The 23,230-nt window shown below is 45.6% G+C and overlaps 1 protein-coding gene across 4 annotated transcripts in view; it reads left to right on the forward strand.

Annotated features, from left to right (window-relative positions):
- The window catches only part of UBR3 (ubiquitin protein ligase E3 component n-recognin 3), a 1,605,611-nt gene that overhangs the window by 313,631 nt on the left and 1,268,750 nt on the right, over nucleotides 1-23,230 (forward strand). For all 4 annotated transcript variants that reach the window (XM_069225311.1, XM_069225312.1, XM_069225313.1 and 1 more), the window contains exon 8: nucleotides 22,084-22,312. In XM_069225311.1, coding sequence (XP_069081412.1) covers nucleotides 22,084-22,312 — 229 coding nt within the window. The remainder of the gene's footprint in view (nucleotides 1-22,083; nucleotides 22,313-23,230) is intronic.

A 23,230-nucleotide genomic window follows, 5' to 3' on the forward strand; every position in this document is an offset into this window, starting at 1 on the left:
ATTACTGCCTGGACAGTCGGGTCCGCAGAGACTGCTAGTATGGCCGTTCAGTCCTGCAGAACTTTTTGGTGTGATCTAAGCTCAAAGCCCTCCACCGGGAATGGTAGTGCTCGGGTACCTATTCTGAGGTAAGGAATCTGCAGCTAGAAGTCTCTGTCAGATGTACAAGTTATTTACCTTCAGTAACAATATATCTGGTAGAGACATAATCTAGTTGCAGATTCCTTACTTAAGAATTTCCCCCTGGCGTCAGACTAAGGCAGGGTGAACTATACCACAGGTGAGGGCATACCTGCAGGAGCAATATGCCCCTAGATTGTTTAAGTCCATTCTTAGACATTGTAAGTGCAGTGTGGCCATATTAAGTAAATGGTCTGGGAGTTTGTCAAAAACAAACTCCACAGTTGCATAATGGCTTCACTGAATACTGGGGAGTTTGTTATGAAACTTCTCAGCACAATAAACCCCACTGATGCTAGTGTGGGATTTATAAAACAAAATGCACACAGAGGGCATCTTAGAGATGCCCCCTGTATTTTGCCCAGTCCTCTCTAGTCTAGGACTGACTGGTCTGTGTCAGCCTACCACTACCAGACGAGTTTCGGACTCCATGGGGTGAGAGCCTTTGTGCTCTCTGAGGCCAGAAACAAAGCCTGCTCTGGGTGAAGGTGCTTCACACTTCCCCCCCCCTGCAGCAACTGTAACATCTTGCAGTGAGCCTCAAAGGCTCAAACCTCATGTTACAGTACCTCAGGGCACTCCAGCTAGTGGAGATGCCCGTCCCCATACAAAGCCCCACTTTTGGCAGCCAGTTTGGCGGGAAACTTGAGAAAAACAAGGAGGAGTGACCACTTCAGCTGGGACCACCCATAAGGTGTCCAGAGCTGAAGTCACCCCCTCCCTGCAGAATTATCCATCTTGGTTTGGAGGACAGGGACCAATAGGGTTAGCAATGGGGCCCCCTCCCCAATGGGAGTGGGTACAGGAAAGGTGTAGCCACCCTCAGGGATAGTAGCCTTTGGCTACTGCCCTCTGACGCCTGTAACGCCCCTAAATCATGTATTTAAGGGCTTCTCTGAACCCAACTCACCGGATTCCTTGCGACCTAACAAGAAGGACTGCAAAGCTGAAATCCCCAGCAGAGAAGAAGGAAAATGACAACTGCTTTGGCCCCAGTCCTACTGGCATGTCTCCTGCTTCAAAGAACCTGCAAAAGCACAGCGACGCGTCCAGCGGTACCAGCGACCTCTGCCAAGCTCCAGAGTACTGCCCTGCACCCAAAAGGACCAAGAACTCATGAGGACAGCGGCCCTGTCTAAGAAAAACCAACAACTAAGGACTCTCACCTCACTCCGGACGTGTAAGTCCTGACCACTCTGCACCCGACGCCCATGGCCTGTGTCGAGGTGGTCCACTCAGCTAGAGAGGGTCCCCAGGCGATTGCGAGCCAAGGCCTACCCTGGATTGACCTCTCTACCATGATGCCTGCAGAGGGAATCCCGAGGACCCCCCTGACAGTGAAGTCCTGGACGAAGATATCCAACACCTAAAGACACACTTCACCCGCAGCCCCCAGGCCTTGGAGAAACCGACATCCAGTGCAGCTACGTTCAGCAGGTGTCCCTCCTTCCTGTCCAACCGGTTGTGTGCCTGAGACACCCCCCAGGACCTCACCTGCAGCCTCTGAGTGACCCCCGAGGTCCCCTCATAGACCAGCATTGGAAGCCTGACGTCCTGTTTGCACCCTCCACCTGGCCGTCCCAGTACTGCTGACAGTTTGTGTTTGGTGCCTACTTGTGGTCCCTCCAGTGCTACTTTAATCCCCACTGGTCTGCCCTCCAAGTTGCGGGTACTTTCCTGCAGGCCAACCTGATTCCGAGTACCCCCTGTCTTCATAGGAGCCCATGTTATGATCTCTGCACCTGGCCGACCCCGTGTTGCTGGTGGTGGGTGTTTGGGGTTAACTTGAACCCCCAACTGGTGGACTTCCTAAAACCCAGAGACTGAAACTGTAAGTGTTGTACTTAACTGCAAATGGAACTAACATTTCTTCCCCCCCCCCCCCAGGAACTGTTTCTGAAAAGTTCATTGTGTCCATTTTTAAAACAGATTATTGCCAATACTTCAAGGACTGTATAAGTTATCGATTTCAAACAAAGTACTGTTGATACATGTGTAAAATATGAATCTCGTGAAGTACTTACCTGCAACTTCAATCTTGATGTTCAATAAATAAAGTAAGAAAATATATTTTTATATAAAACCATTGGTCTGGATTTGAGTCATTCTATTTTCTGTATGTGTACAACCAATGCTTTGCACTACCCTCCGATAAGCCTAACTGCTCAGCCACACTACCATGAAAGAGAACATTAGTATTATCTGCTTTAGCCTTTAAGTCTCTGGGGGACACCCGGACTCTTTGCACACTGTATCTCATTTTGATATAGTATATACAGAGCCAGCTTCCTACAATGACGCTTCAAAGAAATAGCAGCTAAAATTTCATAGAAGCGAAACCTTTTTTTTTCCTACTTGCATTTTTTTTAAACATTTTATTTTGAAAGCAAAGCATCATCACTCTTTCTTACAAACTTTTGCGAGCAATTCCATTTAATCAGAGAGTATTCTGGGAGTATCATACTTAGCCTCATATTGTTAAAATTTTCAATCATATGCAGACTTTTTTTCAGTAGTGCAGTGTGAGTTTAACCCCTTCGCTGCCAGGCCTTTTCCCCCTTCTGTGCCAGGCCTTTTTTTGCCTATTTGGGGCAGTTCGCGCTTAGGCCCTCATAACTTTTTGTCCACATAAGCTAACCAAGCCAAATTTGCGTCCTTTTTTTCCAACATCCTAGGGATTCTAGAGGGTACCCAGACTTTGTGGGTTCCCTTGAAGGAGGCCAAGAAATTGGCCAAAATGCAGTGAAAATTTCGTTTTTTTTAAAAAAAAAATGGAAAAAGTGGCTGCAGAAGAAGGCTTGTGGATTTCCCCCTGAAAATGGCATCAACAAAGGGTTTGTAGTGCTAAACTCAGCAGCTTCCTAGCTTTCAGGAACAGGCAGACTTGAATCAGAAAACCCAATTTTTCAACACAATTTTGGCATTTTACTGGGGCATACCCCATTTTTGCAATTTTTTGTGCTTTCAGCCTCCTTCCAGTCAGTGACAGGAATGGGCATGAAACCAATGCTGGATCCCAGAAACCTAACCATTTCTGAAAAGTAGACAAAATTCTGAATTCAGCAAGGGGTCATTTGTGTAGATCCTACAAGGGTTTCCTACAGAAAATAACAGCTGAAAAAGAAAAATAATGAAATTGAGGTGAAAAAAACACCAATTTTTCTCTACGTTTTACTCTCTAACTTTTCCCTGCAATGTCAGATTATGGAAAGCAATATACCGTTACGTCTGCTGGACTCCTCTGGTTGTGGGGATATATAGGGCTTGTAGGTTCATCAAGAACCCGAGGAACCCAGAGCCAATAAATGAGCTGCACCCTGCAGTGCGTTTTCATTCTATACCGGGTATACAGCAATTCATTTGCTGAAATATAAAGAGTAACAAATTGCTATCAAGAAAACCTTTGCATTTCCAAAAAGGGCACAAGATAAGGTGCTGAGGAGCAGTGGTTATTTGCACATCTCTGAATTCCGGGGTGACCATACAAGCATGTGAATTATAGGGAATTTCTCAAATAGATGTCTTTTTTACACACTCTCCTATATTTGGAAGGAAAAAATGTAGAGAAAGACAAGGGGCAATAGCACTTGTTTTGCTAATCTATGTTCCCCCAAGTCTCCTGATAAAAATGATACCTCACTTGTGTGGGTAGGCCTAGCGCCCGCGACAGGAAACGCACCAAAACGCAACGTGGACACATCCAAAATTTTGGGAGAAAACAGAGGTGTTTTTTTGCGAAGTGCCTACCTGTAGATTTTGGCCTCTAGCTCAGCCGGCACCTAGGGAAACCTACCAAACCTGTGCATTTCTGAAAACTAGAGACCTAGGGGAATCCAAGGAGGGCTGACTTGCAGGGCTCGGACCAGGTTCTGTTACCCAGAATCCTTTGCAAACCTCAAAATTTGGCTAAAAAAACACATGTCCCTCACATTTCTGTGGCAGAAAGTTCTGGAATCTGAGAGGAGCTACAAATTTCCTTCCACCCAGCGTTCCCCCAAGTCTCCCGATAAAAATGATACCTCACTTGCGTGGGTAGGCCTAGCGCCGGCGACAGGAAACACCCCAAAGCGCAACGTGGACACATCCTAAATTTTGGGAAAAAACAGAGGTGTTTTTTGCGAAGTGCCTACCTGTAGATTTTGGCCTCTAGCTCAGCCGGCACCTAGGGAAACCTACCAAACCTGTGCATCTCTGAAAACTAGAGACCTAGGGGAATCCAAGGAGGGGTGACTTGCGGGGCTCGGACCAGGTTCTGTTACCCAGAATCCTTTGCAAACCTCAAAATTTGGCTAAAATAACAAGTTTTCCTCACATTTCGGTGACAGAAAGTTCTGGAATCTGAGAGGAGCCACAAATTTCCTTCCACCCAGCGTTCCTCCAAGTCTCCAGATAAAAATGATACCTCACTTGCGTGGGTAGGCCTAGCGCCCGCGACAGGAAACGCCCCAAAACGCAACGTGGACACATCCCATTTTTTTAAAGAAAACAGTGCCTACCTGTGGATTTTGGCCTGTAGCTCACCTGGCACCTAGGGAAACCTACCAAACCTGTGCATTTCTGAAAACTAGAGACCTAAGGAAATCCAAGATGGGGTGACTTGCGGGGCTCGGACCAGGTTCTGTTACCCAGAATCCTTTTCAAACCTCAAAATGTGGCTAAAAAAAACACATGTTCCTCACATTTCTGTGGCAGAAAGTTCTGGAATCTGAGAGGAGCCACAAATTTCCTTCCACCCAGCGTTCCCCCAAGTCTCCCGATAAAAATGGTACCTCACTTGTGTGGGTGGGCCAGGTGCCTGGAACAGAATAAGTCCCAAACCTGAAGGGATAGAAGGGATAGTTGGGGGAGCCACGCAAGCCACACCTCCTTGGACTCCTTGGGGTGCCTATTTTTAAAAAAGTTCTGGGTTTTGTAGGTTTCCCTACATGACAGCCGCACCCTGGACCAAAAACATAGGTGGGCCCTCCCCCCCCCAAACACAGGCATTTTTGGAATATATCACTTTGATGTGTGCACATACGTCCGTGATGTGCCAAACACTAAAATTGTGAAAAGAAACACACTTAGGTTATGTGAAGAAGACCCCTCACCCACCAACCAAGTTGGTGGCATGCTTCATCATCGGGGTCCCACCCGAGGCACCTAGCGTGTCACAGGTGTGCTGCGACGCCTGATTACAGCGGAGCAGGTTTTGTCTTTTTTTACAACACATACTGGTTGGATTTGGCACGAGGGTGAGTGATGGTTCAGTGAATCAAATTTTATTAACAAGAGATTTCACAAAAATGAAATGCACTGCTAATAACTGAAAGGCAAAAAAGTGAACCAAGGACTCACAGCTCGTGAGCTGTAAAGCCACGACAAGGCACCAACCGCTTTACAGGCCATTCACACACCTTTCATACATGACACGCACAAGACCATTCACACCGCCAGCCACGGGCCCAGCACATAACAACACTCACATCGACAGACCGCGCCACTCAAGGGCCCATCACTTACATACGCCCACATGCCTGATACAAGAATCACACCAGCTGATGGGAGTGTGGACTGCCGTTCGGCTGGCACCGCCAGCCAAGCGCCACCCCACGCACACCGCCAGCCAAGCGCCACCCCACGCACACCGCCAGCCAAGCGCCACCCCACGCACACCGCCAGCCAAGCGCCACCCCACGCACACCGCAATCACTTTTTTTTATTTATAAACAACAAAGAAACTACTAATTATAAAATAAGCACAAAACTACAAACACAAAAGCTCTAACTAAATACACAACAGATGCCAACCGTGAAACATATGAAAATATAAAACAGACAGCTTACGCTCAAGGTATTTCCCAGAAATTCTTTTGGGTATGGTAACTTCTGTAACAGCCGGGAACACACAGCCCAGGCTTTGAAGGGCATTCGGGGCAGTACATCCGGCTCTCCCTCCGGATTAATCTCCGGGCACATACTCTACATTTCTTTGTGGGCATGTCTTTTTTGGGAGTGGGAGGAATGTGAACTGGAAAGTGCCGATCTTTCAATCTAGCCACATCCTCCACCACTTCTACTCTAGGAACTCTTGCCGGTTCCACCACAATAAGGCTTTCTATCACCGACTCCTGAAATTTAACAAATGTCATCCTTGACTCGGGTGAACAATCCTTGTATACAATAAAGGCATTAAAAGTTGCCAAATGAAATAAATGTAGGGCCAACTTTTTATACCACATATATCACTTACGAAGAGCAGTGTAAGGTTCTAACCTCTGATCTACTCTATCAACACCACCCATGTGCCTATTGTAGTCCAAAATGCACGCAGGTTTGCGCACTTCCGCAACCTGACCCCAAACAGCCACAGGGGAAGTACTCTCATCATGGATGGTCGATAGCATGTACACATCCCTCCTGTCTGAAAATTTCAGAGCTAGCAGCTCATTATTCTGCAAGGCACTGAACTGTCCCCTCTCAAGTTTTTTACAGACAAGCTCCCTTGGATAGCCTTTCCGGTTAGAACGGATTGTGCCACAAGCAACAGTGTCCACCCTAAACAACTCCTTGAACAACTGCACTCCAGTGTAGAAATTATCTACGTACAAATGGTGACCTTTGTTAAACAGCCGTCTAGCAAGTTCCCACACAATTTTTTCGCTAACTCCAAAAGTGGCCGGACAACCAGGAGGGTCAATACTGGAATCCCTACCAGTGTAGACCCGGAAATTATACACATATCCTGTACTGCTTTCTGACAGCAGATACAATTTAATCCCATACCGTGCCCTGTTACTAGGAATGTACTGCTTAAAAACTAAACGCCCCTTGAAAAGGACCAAAGACTCGTCCACACTTATCTCTTTGCCTGGGACATAGACCTCTGAAAACCGATCCACAAAATGATCAAGGACAGGCCTAATCTTAAAAAGGCGGTCACAATCAGGGTGATCTTGTGGCAAGGCTAAAGCATTTTCTACAAAATGCAGCATACGAAGAAGAAGCAAATACCGATTACGTGTCATAGTTGCAGGAAATATAGCAGTTGCCATCAAGGGACTAGTAGACCAATAAGAAGCCAGTGACGGCTTCCTGATCAACCCCATCAAAAAAGACAAACCTAAAAACCTTTTCATCTCTTCCAGATATGTGGGAACCCAATGAGTAGCTCTAGACTGAGGTTTAAGTCTGGCAGCGTTGTCCCGCAAATATTGCTCTGCATACACATTTGTCTGCTCCACAATCTCTTCCAAAAATACATCGTCCATAAACAAGTGAAAGAAATGGACAGGCAGAAAGTTTTCCGTATTAACTCTACACCCTGGGAGACCAGTAAATGCAGGTAACTGTGGCTGCTCCATGTTTGGGGCAATCCAGGTGTCAGGTCTTCCAATGGGAAACCCTGCAGCCCCAGGCTGCTGCACTCTTGGCACATCAATGTCCTCCTCTAACACAGGCCCTTCATCTGCACTGAGAGTAGCTTCCTCATCAGAAGAATACTCTCGGACAGAAAACTCACTTCCAGAATCTCCTGCTTCCTCCTCTGCCTCAGATGCAGAGTCAGTGTCGTAATCATGGTCTGAAGACGACTCAAAGAGCATGCGAACAACCTGCTGAGCGGTCACTTTGCGGCTAGCCATGATCCTAACAACAAATGGATTGCCAACAACAACTAGCACTAAAATAAGTAATAAACAAAGTGTAGCTTTATCACAAAGAGTTATGTACTACAAAAAACAATACCACACAGTTGCCTGAAATAGCTACTCACCAAGCAACTACTCTGCAATCACCAATGATATCCCACTAAAAAGAAAAAAGAAAAAAGCAATTTAGACATATGACAACACAAACACCACTGTGCTCAAATCTAAGGACAATGTCAAACACACAATACTGCATTTAGTACACCACCTACAAACATGTCAACAATACTCCTTTGGAGTAAATTGCGTTCACTTACCTAAAACATGCAACTATGCAAACCGCAGGACAACTACTGCCAAAACCGCAAAGATCCACAGCAAAGGAAGCAAAAGCGTTGAACTAGAAGAAAAAGAAGAAATAAATTGTTATAATCACAAATACAAATACTTTGCCAGTTGACAAACACCCCACCACCAAGAACTTAGCAGTTGTCCCTGGTACCTAAGTGGATCCTGCCCCCCTCTGGGTAGATGGGTGTAAAAGATTTGGCCAATCTGACCCCAAGGGGGGCAGAAATGGGCAACACCTCTGTGCCCCCTTTCAGGTGGCGACCCTTCCCCAAGGGGGCACCCCCAGCACAACACAAAACAAAAAAAATCCCTGCCCTCCTTGGGGGCAGATGGCCCTACAAAATTACGGGCAGAGATGGGCAATACAAATTTTCCCCACCTTAGGGGGGTGACCGTTGCCCAAGGGGTTCCCCCAAACACACACCAAACACAATCCCTGGCACCTAGTGTGCTTCCATCCCCCCCCCCCCCCCGGGCCAGATCGTCCAAAAAATGGCTGGTCTGCCATCGGGTAGGGGGCCGAAACAGAAAAAAAAAAAAGCGACCCTTGCCACAGGAGTTGCCCCCAAAATAAACAATAAAAACAAAATCCCTGGTGTCTAGTGGTTTTCGCCCCCCCCGTGGGCAGATCAGCCCAAAAATCGGCAAAATACAAATAGAAATTGCCCCCGGGGGGAGGGCGACCCTTGCCCAAGGGGTCGCCCCCAAAAAAACACATAAACAAAGATATCCCTGGTGTCTAGTGGTTTTCGCCCCCCCCTGGGGGCAGATCCGCCGAAAAAACGGCCGATCTGCCCCCGGGGGGGGGGGGGGCGAAATCCAAATAAAAATTGCCCCCGGGGGGGGGCGACCCTTGCCCAAGGGGTCGCCCCCAAAAACACACATAAAAAAGGTTATCCCTGGTGTCTAGTGGTTTTCTGCCCCCAGGGGGGGACGAAATACAAATAAAAATTGCCCCCGGGGGGGGCGACCCTTGCCCAAGGGGTCGCCCCCAAAAACAAACATAAAAAAATATATCCCTGGTGTCTAGTGGTTTTCGCCCCCCCCTGGGGGCAGATCCGCCGAAAAAACGGCCGATCTGCCCCCAGGGGGGGGGGGGGGGGCGAAATCCAAATAAAAATTGCCCCCGGGGGGGGGCGACCCTTGCCCAAGGGGTCGCCCCCAAAAACACACATAAAAAAGGTTATCCCTGGTGTCTAGTGGTTTTCTGCCCCCAGGGGGGGACGAAATACAAATAAAAATTGCCCCCGGGGCGGGGCGACCCTTGCCCAAGGGGTCACCCCCAAAAACACACATAAAAAAGGTTATCCCTGGTGTCTAGTGGTTTTCGCCCCCCCCTGGGGGCAGATCCGCCGAAAAAACGGCCGATCTGCCCCCAGGGGGAGGCGAAGTACAAATAAAAATTGCCCCCGGGGGGGGGCGACCCTTGCCCAATGGGTCGCCCCCAAAAACAAACATAAAAAAATATATCCCTGGTGTCTAGTGGTTTTCGCCCCCCCTGGGGGCAGATCCGCCGAAAAAACGGCCGATCTGCCCCCAGGGGGGGGCGAAATCCAAATAAAAATTGCCCCCGGGGGGGGGGGGCGACCCTTGCCCAAGGGGTCGCCCCCAAATTTAGCCACAAAGAAAATCCCTGGTGGCTAGTGGAGATTCCTGCTCCACGATCGCGGGCCCTGCCCGCGATCGTGGAGCAGGAATCTTGAGAAAACAGACACAGGGGGAAAGGAAAGACCCTTTCCTTTCCCACCGTGTCTGTTTTCTCAACCCCCCGCCCCCCAAAAACGGAGAGGACTCACCTTTGAGCTCCTGCTCCGAAGACGCGCTGGAAGCAAATGGCTTCCAGCGCGCCGGCAACACTAGATGATGTCAGCGCGCTGCGCGCGCGCTGACGTCATCGGATTGCCGTGGGGGGGGGGGGCGGGGGTGGAAGGGGAAGGTCTTCCCCTTCCATCCCCGCCTGGGGGGGGAAGTAGGGGGGGGCGCGCAAGCACGCCCCCAAGTTCCTCTGTGCCTAGGACGAGATGATCTCGTCCAAGGCACAGGGGAACTGTAGCCTTGGACGAGATCATCTCGTCCAAGACACAGAAGGAGTTAAAACGTTCATTTACAGCGCTCACCCTAATAATAAAGGCTCTTTATTAACGAACCATAAATACAAGTTCAAACAGCATTAAAATGGGGACACATATATTACCAGAACTGCAGACAGTTCCCTTCTCTGTATACTGGCAGCCAAAGGGTTTGTGCTGCAGGAGGTTCGGCCTACTTGTCCCAGTCAATATGTTTCGGGCGTTGGGCTATAGGAATTCCACAAGAATTCTGGATATAAGATAATCTGGGAGAAGTCTAGGCTGCATGTCTTGGGCACATGGAATGCTCAGGCAGTTTTTACTCATGTCTGTGTGGAAAGAGTGGGGTTTTGATATCTTGGGCTAGACGTCACTCTAGTCAATACACTGTTCCTTGACAGGAACCTGTACAGGGTCAGACCAGAATACCAGGCAGATGCCGAGTGATTGAGATGACTGCCTCTAACTTTGATGAGAGAGAGAGAGACACAATTCTTAAAATGTTAACACTTCCAAAGCTGTTAGATATCCTAAAAAACACAAAGTTTGTCATCCCAGAGTCGTATTTGATAAAATAGGGTAAATCACACACCACCTCCTCTGAGAAGGGGGTACACCCAAGATAATTTCAAGCCCATATCTCGGTCGGCCTATAATATAGGGGCACTACCAGGTATTAGGGCATACTTGTAGGCCACACAGCTTCAGAATGTTATTGAATGGGAATAAATACGTCCGAGTCTCGACCCTACAATGAGAAAGGAGCAAATTGCATTGTAACAACACACATATATACATATATAAACAAAGGTTACAGGGACATTATAGTTCTGAAATAGAATTTTAAAAAACATAGAAATTCACTTAAAAAACAAAGGTTACAGGGACCTTATAGTTAGGATCTGAAATTACTTGCACAAAACCATAGAAATTCAACAGTTATAGTTATGGTTAACTCAAGTAACTGTAACTCGTGCCCTGAAGTAACTATACCTTGCCCCAGTGGTCTCCTTCAGTATTAAAAACAAAGCCCCGGGGAGGTGGTGGTCCCTGGAGCACAATAAACCTTGGAGGGTGAGACTGTGCTCCCCTATCCTTTTTCTAGAAAAATGTCCCTAGGACCTGGCCCACCTAAGGGCTATATTCAAAACAAACACGGGAGCCTGCACTTCTTTTTAATTTTATTTTTACTGGATGTGGGGCTCTGGCACGATTTTTGGCAAAAATGTAATTAAAAAAAAAAAGAACGCTTCTTTGCTCTGGTGGGGTCCCTCAACACCAGATGTAAGAAGTCCGGTGTCCCTACCCTGCCCCTGTTCTTTTCCCAAGTCCCAAGTCCCAAGATGACTGCCAACACTTCCTGGTTGAAATGTTGGAAGCTAATCATATCTCAGCACGAGATCAGGCCTTCATTCCTCCAGATATACATATTTGGTTTACTTTTAATATCTCAAAAACTACTGAACAGATTTACACCAGATAGCAAAAAGGCTTCTTTCTGGACCAAAACCTACCTTTCTGTCATATTTGGTGTAATTCTGTCCAGCAGTTCAGCCTGTAGTCTTGTTCAAAATCCCTATGGGAATTGTAATGGGAAACACACTTGACTCCGACCACCATCAGCCCAGTATTGTAAGCAGCCTTGAGTATTTAGACCGAATCATCTCAGCATGACAGTTTACACATGAGATAGAAGATTATGTGCGCCTATGTACTTGTGCTTGAATAGCTTCAGAAGATGTGCTATCTGTAAATTTGTCATCACATTATGAAAGCTGTAGGTAGTATGACTTTTAGCACCTTCAGACCTTGAAATTTGTTTATGAAAAGTGTCTCTTTGGTCAGGTTATTCCACAAAGTGAACACTGTTCTTTAGCAGATACTTTTTAATAATAAAGGCTGTCCGTTGTAGTGCATTAGTTATGTAACAGAAGTTGAGTGTCTGGAGCAACTTAGGTTTCTCTGAACAGTTGTGCAGATTGAATACTGCAGTAGGGGTTACCCATAGTTGATTGTTAATATGAGTTCATCCAACCATTAAGTATATGGTATAGGTCAGTGTTGCACATTACACAACTTTGCTTCATCTAGCGGGATGTATGTGTGATGGCATTAATGATGATTCATTTTATTCTGAGTTATTTTATATTTACTTTCAGAACTCTAATGCCATACTCGTGTATAGAGTATTGTGTACAAACGTAGCTTGGCTAATGTCATCAGTGATGTCATAAATGATGTCATGGAACATGTCATGAGTTATGTAATATGTAAGGTCATAAGCAGTGCATGATGGCACAAGATATAGTTGCTAACTTAACAATAACTGGTAAATTTCTGTGTTTTTCTTTTTAGTTCACAATGTTATGTTGGCACTGACAGTCACCTAAATATAACGTCACTTTAACTTCTGTTGCACAGTCCCCCTTCCCACTACTGACCTTGGGGACCCTGGGTCCTTTGTTTTTAAAAGGGGTAGGAAGTGCACCCAGCCCCCTCCTCAAGCCCTATTAGCCTCATCTCCTGGGGCCAAAAATATATAATTGGGGGAGGGGGGACAGGGTATACCTACCCTCCCCCCCCTTATATTATTTTTACTTATAAACGTCAGGCAAGGGGTCAAAGGCCCTGAGTCCTGTAGTCGCTGGTAACTACAATTTTCTCATGTTGCTGCCAGCCAATCAGAGAAAGCTCTGTGGGACAATGAGAAGGCTATATTTTTTTTAACTTGGGTTAAGGGACTCGCACAAGAGTCCCTCAAACTCAGCCATCCAGGTATACAAATATTTTTAACCTTAATTTTTCAAAACCTACTGAACGGATTTACACCAAATCACAAAAGCACTGCCTATGGACTAAGATTTTGTGTTCTACCAAAAATGGTGTAATTCTGTTCCGCAGTTATTGCAGTAGTGCTTATTAAAGAAGTCTGTGGAAAATGCATGGGGATTTTGAGTTTGGAGATCCCCCTTTTTTTTCTTGGTCTCCGCTTGATGGGTCACACCAAAACATTTCCATCACGAACTAGGCAAAAAAAAGCACATTTTGGAAAGTTTATTGGAGATTTGTCACAGTGCAAATGTTATTGGCAACACAAACACATTTCCTATGGAAACACAATCCTAACTATAACTACCCAGTGAATACTGCCACTGGGTAATAAATAAAAGCTTAAAGTGAATAACTTATAGGAGAGTGGCAACAGGTTAATGCATTGTGATGTAGAGTTTTTTAAAGAAGTAAGTCTTCAACTCTTTCAGAAATTGGTACCGCGTTGAGGATATGGATATGAATATGTAGTCCCAGATCCTGGGTGCATACGTGGAAAAGGGCTGCTGCCTTGTCTTTCCTGTTTTGCAGTCTGATGGTGTCCTGGCTGCAGGTGCCTCAAGAAACACTAGAGAAAGTGAGCTTGCCTGCAAAATAAGTGGAAAACTAGTTATAAAGTAAAATATGCAGCTGGGTTTGAAAATGGTGTGGGCCAGCAAGGGGATCTTGCTGGCCCACACCATCAGGGTGTGGGTGATGTGATCATATTTCTTGAGGCAGTGTATGAGACATGCTGTGACTTATAGCTGTATTGCTCTGGCTCAAACTAAGAGGAAACAATGCTAAAGAATGCAGAATGAGTAACGAATTTATTAAGGCACTTCCCAGCTATCAAATAAAAAGCACACAAATATATGAAAATAAGCATATAACTCAAATTGGGTAAAACGTGTGTATATACAAGAATAATCACAGTAGTTAAGCAAGCATATATAGAAATGCAGCAACAGTGAAAAAAATAAAATACATGTATCTATGCTAAATAATAAAAAATGCATCAGCAGTGGGTTTTTTTCCCATGATCCTTGTCAGCCAGACTGTTGAGACTGGGATCAGACAAAGCAGGAGACCCCCAAAATGAGATCAAAGAGATCCTGGGTAGCGTGTCCGCTTCACAGGTAAGTTCCCGTCTAGGTGCCAAGTCTCCATCTTTTGTACCTTAAAACAAGCTCAAGGAGAGATTTCTAGAAAACCCCTTCATTCTATTATGAAATTAAACGCTGGCTGTACTTCATCTGCGTTGAAAACATGCAAAAGAGCTGGCCAGATTCCCCATGCTTATTTCTGAGGCAGGGCTGTACCTTCCTCTAATGAAAACATTCTCAGCCTTGTGCAATGTATCTGTTCCGCATCCCCCATAATACGTTCCAGCATGGTATGAGAAGAGAAAAACAACTTCTATGTGGAAAACAATTTTTGTGTGAAAGAACATCTGAGCTGCCCTGCAACTGTAGCAGGGCACAAAATGTAATCACTCGCTCAAAATGGAGTCGATGGTCAAACATGGAGTCAGTGTTTAAATACACATAGCATCACAGTAGCCTATCTTCAAGAGGTGCAGTGTTGAGTCTAAAAGGTCAAGGAGCAGGCTTTACTACCACCCAGATGCAAGAGTACAAGTGTTTTAACAGCATTTCTTAAGTTGCTTTCTGGAAGGTATGGCTTACTTTATTTGCAGAGGAGAGTTGGTACGAGGCTGTCTTTGTTTTTTGGCAATGTATTCCTTGTGGATGAGGTTGATGTCAAGGGTGAATTAAAGTGACATGGCATTCAGTGAAAATTGAGGACCAAAGAAATCAAGTTTCATAACATTGATCTCAGATTGTACTGTTTCTTGTTTGTTGTTCTAGCCAAATAACAGAAATTCTGCCTCGTTTGGGTTGAGCCTCATGTAGGCACTGGACAATCCGTTCTGAAAGATGTGCAGGCAGTGTATGCGGTGTTGGATACCTGCAGCAAATAGGCTTTCAAGTGGAGTTGTATATCATCAGCATAATCGTAAATGTTAATGCTGTTACCTGCGAGTAGAGCACCATGTGGCCCCATGTAAGGGTTGCAGATGACACAAGAGAGCATGGAATTTTGGGGGACTCTGCAGGCGATGGGGGATGTTTTAGGTCCTTAAGATGCCCATACATACAAACTAGTGATGATAAAAAGTTAGGAGTAGAACCATTAAAATACATTGCAGTGATTCCCTTTCGAGACTACAGAGTACATATGAGGGTGAGAGCATCGACTGAGTCGAAATGTAGAGACTAAACACTGAAGGAAGTGAAAAAACAAAAAGTTTAAACAAGCGTTCTCATAGGATCTGAAACAACATTCCTCTGACAGCAGAACAAAACCGAACCTCCTACAATTCAGGAAAGAAACTGAAATCTCAACCTTGAAGGAACGCCCAGATGCTGACATCTGAACCCTTCATCTAGTTCTGGGGCACTGTACAGCATTGTGTTTATAGCCAGCTAGAGTTAAGCTTCAAAAATACTAAAACATGCATACATACATATATTAAACATAACATTCCCCCAAAATGGTTGTTGTCACTCTCAGCAATGCACAAGACATCATAAATGAATCATCGTTGACATTAAATGACCTCTAGCATTGCAGCATTTCTCACTTCACAGTGTCTGCAAACTATTGTATTTTATCACTTATGTTTGCTGACAGAGAAAAACAGGCCTTGTCCTCTATATGTTCTTTGCAAGACATCTAGGCTACAGTGGAACTGCTGTCTTAACGCTTGGATTCAGTATGTTAAAAAATATAATTTATTTGTGGCGGAGCACTAGCGGCCTTTATTGGCAGTATGTATTTGTTAGACTTGGCGTGGTCTCCCTATCTTTTTGCTTCTGTTCTCCAGGTTGCTGATGTGTACTGGACTCTGTTTTTGTTACTCTGGGCACTTTACCACTGCTATCCAGTGCTAAAGTGAAAGTGCTCCTGTATAAAATGTGTATGTAATTGGCTTTCCATGATTGGCATATTTGATTTACTGGCAAGTCCCTAGTACATTGCGCTAGAGGTGCCCAGGGCCTGTAAATCAATGCTACTAGTGGGCCTGCAGCACTGGTTGTGCCACTCACAATAGTAGCTCTGTAAACATGGCTCAGACCTGCCACTGCAGGATCTGTGTGTGCAGTTGTAAACTGCCAATTCGACTTGGCAAGTGTACCCACTTGCCAGGCCCAAACCTTCCCTTTTCTTACTTGTAAGACACCCTAAGGTAGGCTCTAGGGAGCCCAGTGGGCAGCGTGCAGTGTATGTTTAAGGTAGGACATGTACTGTGTTGTATATGTCCTGACAGTGAAATACTGCCAAATTTGTTTTTCACTGTAGTAAGGCCTATCTCTCTCATAGTTTAACATGGGGGCTAACTTTAAATATGATTAAAGCGTAGATTCCCTTTGGGAGCAGATAGACATGTGGAGTTTGGGGTTTCTGAGCTCACAATTTAAAAATACATCTTTTAGTAAAGTCGGTTTTGAGATTGTGGGTGTGAAAATGCCACTTTTAGAAAGTGGGCATTTTCTTGCTTAACCATTTCTGTGACTCTGCCTGTTTGTGGATTCCCTGTCTGGGTCAGTTTGGCAGTTGGGCTGTTTGCACCTCTCTAGACAGTGACACAGAGGTAGCTGGGGTGTAGCCTGCATATCCTGATGAGCCATCTGTGCTAGGAGGGAGGGGAGGCGTGGTCACTTACACCTGAAAGGGCTGTGCCTTCCCTCACACAATGCAGTCTCCAACCCCCTGGTGGGTGTCTGGGGCCTGGCCTGGGCAAGGCAGGATTTCACAAACAAGAGAGACTTTCCTTTGAAGTAAGCCTACTTCAAAGACCAAAATGGGTATGAGAAGGGCACCCAAAAACACAGACTTTAGATCACTTCTGGACATCAAGAGGAACCTCTGCCTGGAGAGGAGCTTAAGAGCTGAGAAGTGCTGCCCTGCCCTGCCCTGTGACTGTGGATTGTGGAGATATCCTGCAGTTGCTGCTTCTGCCGTTGCAAGGGGACAAAGACTGGACTTTGTTGTGTATTCCTGCTTGTGAAGAAATCTCCAACGGCTTGTCATGAGCTTGCCTTCTGTTGTTGAAGTCTCGGGGCCATCAAAGACTTCTCCTGCCAGCACCTGGACTCTCTGCTGAGACTCCTGTCCTGCTAAGTGGTGCCCTATCCAGTTCCTAGGGCTTTGGAAGGTGAAGCTGGCAGACCAAGACTGAAAATCCACGCACAGACTGCTGTGCGAGGAAAATAACGACGCACCTTCGAGACGCGGCTGAAAAACGATGCGCAGCCTGCTTTGCGGCAGAAAGATAGATGCACCCAGCTGGAGAAATGACATACAACACCCACTGACGGAGGCTAATAACGTCGCAACCCACATAGCACAGTTTTGCTGATACCGTGCAGCAGGATTTTTGACGCAAACATTGCTGGGCGCGGAAAAACAACGCAAAGCTTGCCCAGACCTGAGTGCTGCCCGGATCAACGCATCACCCTCCTGCAGAAAGGAAAACAACGCACGCCGACCCGACCAGAGAAGGAGAAACGACGCACGGTCTCGCTTGTGGGTGAGAAATTGACGCATCGCTAACCTTTTTCGGCGTACACTCGACCATGTCTGTTATTTTGACGTTGCCCAGGTACTTTTTAACGCTAACAGTGCTTTTACTGTTTACTAAAGGATTTAGGACTAGTTTGCTTTTAAAATTAATAACTTTACTTGTGTATGTTGGATTTTTGTCGTTTTGGTCTTGTTTTGTTTAGATAAAGATTTCCTATTTTCCTAAACCTGTGCTGTGTCATTTTATAGTGTTTTCACTGAGTTACTGTGTGTGTTGGTACAAATACTTTACACCTAGACTCTGAAGTTAATCCTGCCGGCTTGTGCCAAGGGGTTGAGCTAGGGTTACCGAGGGTGATTCTCCTTTCCCCTGATTAGAGTGAGGATCCTTGCTTGGACAGGGGGTAACCTGACTGCCAACCAAAAACTCAATTTCTTACATTGGTGATCAGCGGTTGGAATTGGGCTTGTATTTGTACTTGACATACAGTGATTAAGTGTACACTACTGTTTTCAGTGCAAACCACTATGAGACCACATACTACTTGTCTTGTGATTTTGCTTTTTCTCTTTTTTTGGATTTTTCCCTACTTCCATTTTCCGAGAGACTCAGGAGCCAGTGTGACTAGGAGTCACCTAGTGTCTAAAGAGCAGATAGATCCCTGGGTACTTCACGAAGTAGTTGTGGTATACAACTCAGAGCTCCTGTGCAGAGTGGCACAGGTTTCCTTTGAATGGGGGGGGGGGGCAGAGGGGTGGGGGGAGGGGGAGGGTTCCTTGAAGGTAGCTGTGAGTCCAACCATGCCTGTAGATTGTTTGCTTGTCAATGACCTGGAGGATTCTCCTTGGAAGGAGGTGGAGCAAAGGTCACACTTGGAGATGTTGGGTCTGCCTGGGTGGGTATGCGTATCCACCAGGTATATGGCAGTCCGTCAGGGTGATCAGGAGACCCTGGAGCCTAACAGGAGGAGGAAAGGCAAGGGGCGCAGGAAACTAGCCGCAGAAGTTCCCACGGTCCAGGAGGAGGCTGAACCTGAGGGGGAGGTCCTGGAGCCTACAGGGGAACAGGTGGCTGAACTGGGTGTGGTCCCTGAGTTGTCAAAGTGGCAGTAGGAAGGGGGGCCCATCAGGGAAGCTTTCTGTGAGGCACAGAAGCCATGCCCTACTCTGGAGGGTTTGCGGCAGCAGGCTGCAGACCAGGCGTCTGGCAAGGAGCCTGGATCACATTTGATTTACTGGGAGGATGGCCTCCTGTACAGCAAGCCTAAGGCCTGGGTCAGCCCGTGTGCTGGTGGTACCCCAGAGCTTCAAAGCCTTCCTACTAGGTCTGGCTTATGATGTGCCTTTAGCTGGTCATTTGGGTCAGGACAAGACGTTTAAGTGGCTTGTCACCCACTTCTGTTGACCCCAGATGTGCAGGCACTCTAATGCTCATTGTAGGTCTTGCCCAACTTTTCAGGCAAGTGGCAAGAGTGGGGGGAAATGTAAAGCTCCCCTCCAAACTTTTCCTGTTGTTAGTGCCCCCTTCGAAAGTGTTGGTATTGACAATGTGGGGCCTGGATCCCAAGACAGCCATGGGCAACAGGTTTATCCAAGTCTTGGTGGACCATGTCACCCAGTACCCAGAAGCCTTTCCTTTAAGATCAATCACTTCCCTGTGGTGGGCCGTGCCTTCATGGGATTTTTTTACCCGCATGGGGTTCCCCAAGGAAGTGGTGTCTGATAGGGGTACCAACTTCATATCAACTTATATGAAGTCTCTGTGGAAGGTGTGTGGGGTAACCTACAAGTTCACCACACCTTACCACCCCCAAAGTAATGGTCTGGTTGAGAGATTCAACCGCACCTTAAAGGGCATGATCATGGGCCTGTCAGAGCCCTTGAGGCGGAAGTGGGACGTCCTCTTGCCATGCCTTCTGTTCGCTTACAGGGAGGTGCTTCAAAAGGGACTTGGCTTTAGTCCTTTTGAGCTGATCTATGTCCACTCTGTGAGGGGACCTTTAATTCTGGTAAAGGAGGCTTTGGAAAAAGCTCCTAGTAAACCCCTGCAGGATATATTCAGTTAAATGCTGGCTGTGAGAAACCAGACTATCAGCTTAAGGAGTCTCACACAGGAGAACCTAGAAGCAAGCCAGGAGGATATGAAACACTGGTATGACCAGAATGCCACTCTGGTCGAGTTTCAACCTGGTCAGAAAGTGTGGGTGATGGCACTAGTGAAGCCTAGGGTGTTCCAGGACAAGTGGACTTGGCCATTTGAGGTGGTGGAGCGCAAGAGTGGTCACCTACCTGGTGGACTTGCAGACTCCCAGGAACCCTGCATGTTAACCGGCTCAAGCCACACTTTGAGCGGACAGAGTTGTCCATGCTTCTAGCTACAGATGACTGGGTAGAGGATATGAGCAAGCCTCTTCCTGATCTCCTGTCTGCAGGAGAAAAAGATGGGTCTGTAAAAGGAGTGAACCTCTCCCCCCTCCCTGACTGCAGAGCAGCAGAGGGACTGTCGTCAGGTACTGGGACAGTTGGCCTCCCTGTTCTCCTTTAACCCAGGGCTCACACACTTGTGCACACATGATGTGGACACTAGGGACCCATGAAACAAAAGGTCTACAGGGTGACTGACAAGGTCAGGGCTCGCATCAAGGTATCCAAGATGTTAACTCTAGGGGGGGGTTATTGAGCATTCCAGCAGTCCTTGGGCCAGTGCCTTATGCAGATCTCCACAGCCTCCCTAATTTGTATTCTGAGTTGACGGGAAAGAAGCCGAGCAATACATAATTCATTGTATCACTAGTTGCAAATTACCATGTGTAAATTTGCAGCAAATGACTTCACCATACATACAAGTAGCGGCCTATGCGAGGTTTAGATTGTGCATGGTGTATAGATATTGCATCTTGTTGCAATGCCTCATTTGCACTATTGCCAAATCCACCTGTGTTTCAAATGCAAAGCAGTGTGATAGATGATATCATCCATAAAGTCATTGATGTAGCCTTCAGTGCTTGTCATTGATGATGTCATTTGTAAGTTTATGACGCCCAAGTTATTGTAGCTTAACTAATCGTTACTGGTACATTCTAGTGGTGTAGGCGTTTTGGATCTTAAATATAACTATTTTCAGGTGAAGGATTTTTTGAGAACAGGTTTCTTTTTATTTTATAAGCTTAGTGAGTAAAGTAGTAGAAAATGGTAATGTCTCTCACTAGGTTTCAGGGTTTTTAAATTATGTATTTTGACCTGTGGTTTGCATAGACGATGCCCCTAGTCAGACCCTGCAAGTACCACTGCATCCTACAACCAGTCTCTGTACAGGCCTGTCTTAGCTGCGAAGCTCTGTATGCAGTACACCTGTGCACAGAGAATCAGCTATGTACAGTACACCAGGCATTTTATTCACATGGTAGAGTTTGCAGCCAACCCTGTTTATTCAGTGCATAGGTAGTGGTTTAAAGCCATCCCCTGTATGTAATGTTGTTTTAACATGGTTTGTAGGTCCTTCTTTGTGTGCTGTACTGACGTGGCAGGGCCTGTGTCCTGTCCATAATACATCCCAGGCTTTACCTGTGCATAGAATACCATGCTCTTCGTTTAATTTTGCCCACATATGCAGCTCTTTAGACTTAAATGGCAGGAAGATCACATGGAATGTGCATGGTACTTGCTCCCTGTTTCAGACGATCCACCCTAGCGAGTGGAGTCTAGACCACCTTTTGCCCTCCCAAAATGTTTTTGTGTCTTTCTTGTTTTTTGTGGCATGGCATTTTGCCTAAAGACAAGGTCGCAGTAACACAATTTTAGACCAACAACTATTTAACAAATTTGTATAAGTAGACCACATATTGATGCTGGACTGAAAAGTTGAGCTGTACCCAGACAATCAACTAGTCAGCTCAAGTGAATAATCTTGTTCATGGATAATGATCAATATATCTATTAATGTGTTTGATACTTTCTCTGAAGGATTGCCTAATAAATGAGGAATTGCTTGCACCAAACCAAAAAGGATCTGACTTGTGCCATTATTGATGTTGATCGTTACTACAGTATTGCTCTGTCAGTGACGGCAGATTCTCTTGGGAGCTTGTGGGGTTAGAAAGTAAACCTTTTATCACTCTCCCAAACACCCATTAACTTGCAGTTTTTTGAACAGCTTGCTCCAAACCTGCCCTTAACAGTAGGTGGAGAAACTGTTCATTGGCGGTGTGAGCATCGCTTTATAGTTTATTAACCTCCCGCACGCTGAGTCTTAACAGTTCTTGTTGGGCGGCTTTACAACTTGTAAAGGAAGAAAGCAGCAGAGAGCCACTACTTCTAACAGCGGACCTTCCTTTTGACGGTAAACCCACACACGTAGGCGGAGCACCTCTCGATTCTCCGTTTTTTCATTCATAATCTCATCTAAATATTATAAGAAACTGCCGTTTTTAACCATTTGCATTTTTTCTTCTTCACAGATTGCCTTTACTAAAACATTTGTTCAGCATTATGCATTCATAATGAAAACACTGAAGAAAAGCCATGAATCAGATACTATGTCAAACAGGATTGTGCATATCAGCGTCCAGTTATTTAGCAATGAAGAGCTTGCCCGTCAAGTTACTGAAGAGTGCCAGCTTCTAGATATTATGGTCACGGTTCTCCTTTATATGATGGAAAGTTGCCTTGTAAAGAGCGAGTTGCAGGGTACGTTCATGTTATTTCTTTTCTCTGTTGATTTAGTGTTAAAAATACCTGCTATTTAAATGTAGAACATTTATCTTTTGCCTGTTCATATTCTATATTTTTCTCACACACAATGGTTTTGAAGATTTAAACTTTTGGTATCACAAACAAAGTGCAATAAAATGTTATTATGAATTGATGACCCTGGAACTCTCTAAAAAATTTAAAACTCCTTGAAAGTACTTCCTTGAGTACCTCCGTGTAGGCTTATAAATCAGCTTTATGATACTTTATGTTCATTTGGCCAGATATCCCTTGGTGGTTAATACCCTTTCCCAAGAGGAAAACTGTAGCTTGCATTTTTTCAAGGCGTGCATATAGTAGAAATAATTAAATATCTGAATACTTCCCGTGATTTTTTCGGTTTTAGTGGTTATGTGATGCTTATTGCATCACACACCCTCTAACACATGCATAGATGAGTTACTACAACAGGTTTTTTTATATGCATCTGGGGGTCAGATGGACACTGGCCTTTCTATTGGCCTGAAGATAAGTTTGAAATTTGTTTGGATTGTTCATATTGTTTGGATTATTGTCATAGTTCTTATTTGTGTGGATTAATGCTTTCACTGCAGAACGTCTGTACGAGTTAGGCTAGGCACTGTAGTATCTATTTCAGATATTTTTGTTACTGTCAACATGCTGATGTGGCATCATATGTTTGAATTTAGATTTAGACTTTATATCTTTAATAGTGTAGTTCACGCTCCTAGTAGGTGAGGTAAAAAGGCGAGGCCCCATAGTCATCGCTGCCAAAATCATTGTGGGCTTCTCTTGAAGTGTATACCAGTAGGTAACCATCCAGTACCGATCCTCTATCAAACAGATTGGAAAGCTGACAGTAGGCCTACCTAGAACTTAATTAAACAGGCGCAG

Source organism: Pleurodeles waltl, chromosome 3_1 (genome assembly GCF_031143425.1).
Source record: "Pleurodeles waltl isolate 20211129_DDA chromosome 3_1, aPleWal1.hap1.20221129, whole genome shotgun sequence".
Classification (NCBI taxonomy): domain Eukaryota; kingdom Metazoa; phylum Chordata; class Amphibia; order Caudata; family Salamandridae; genus Pleurodeles; species Pleurodeles waltl.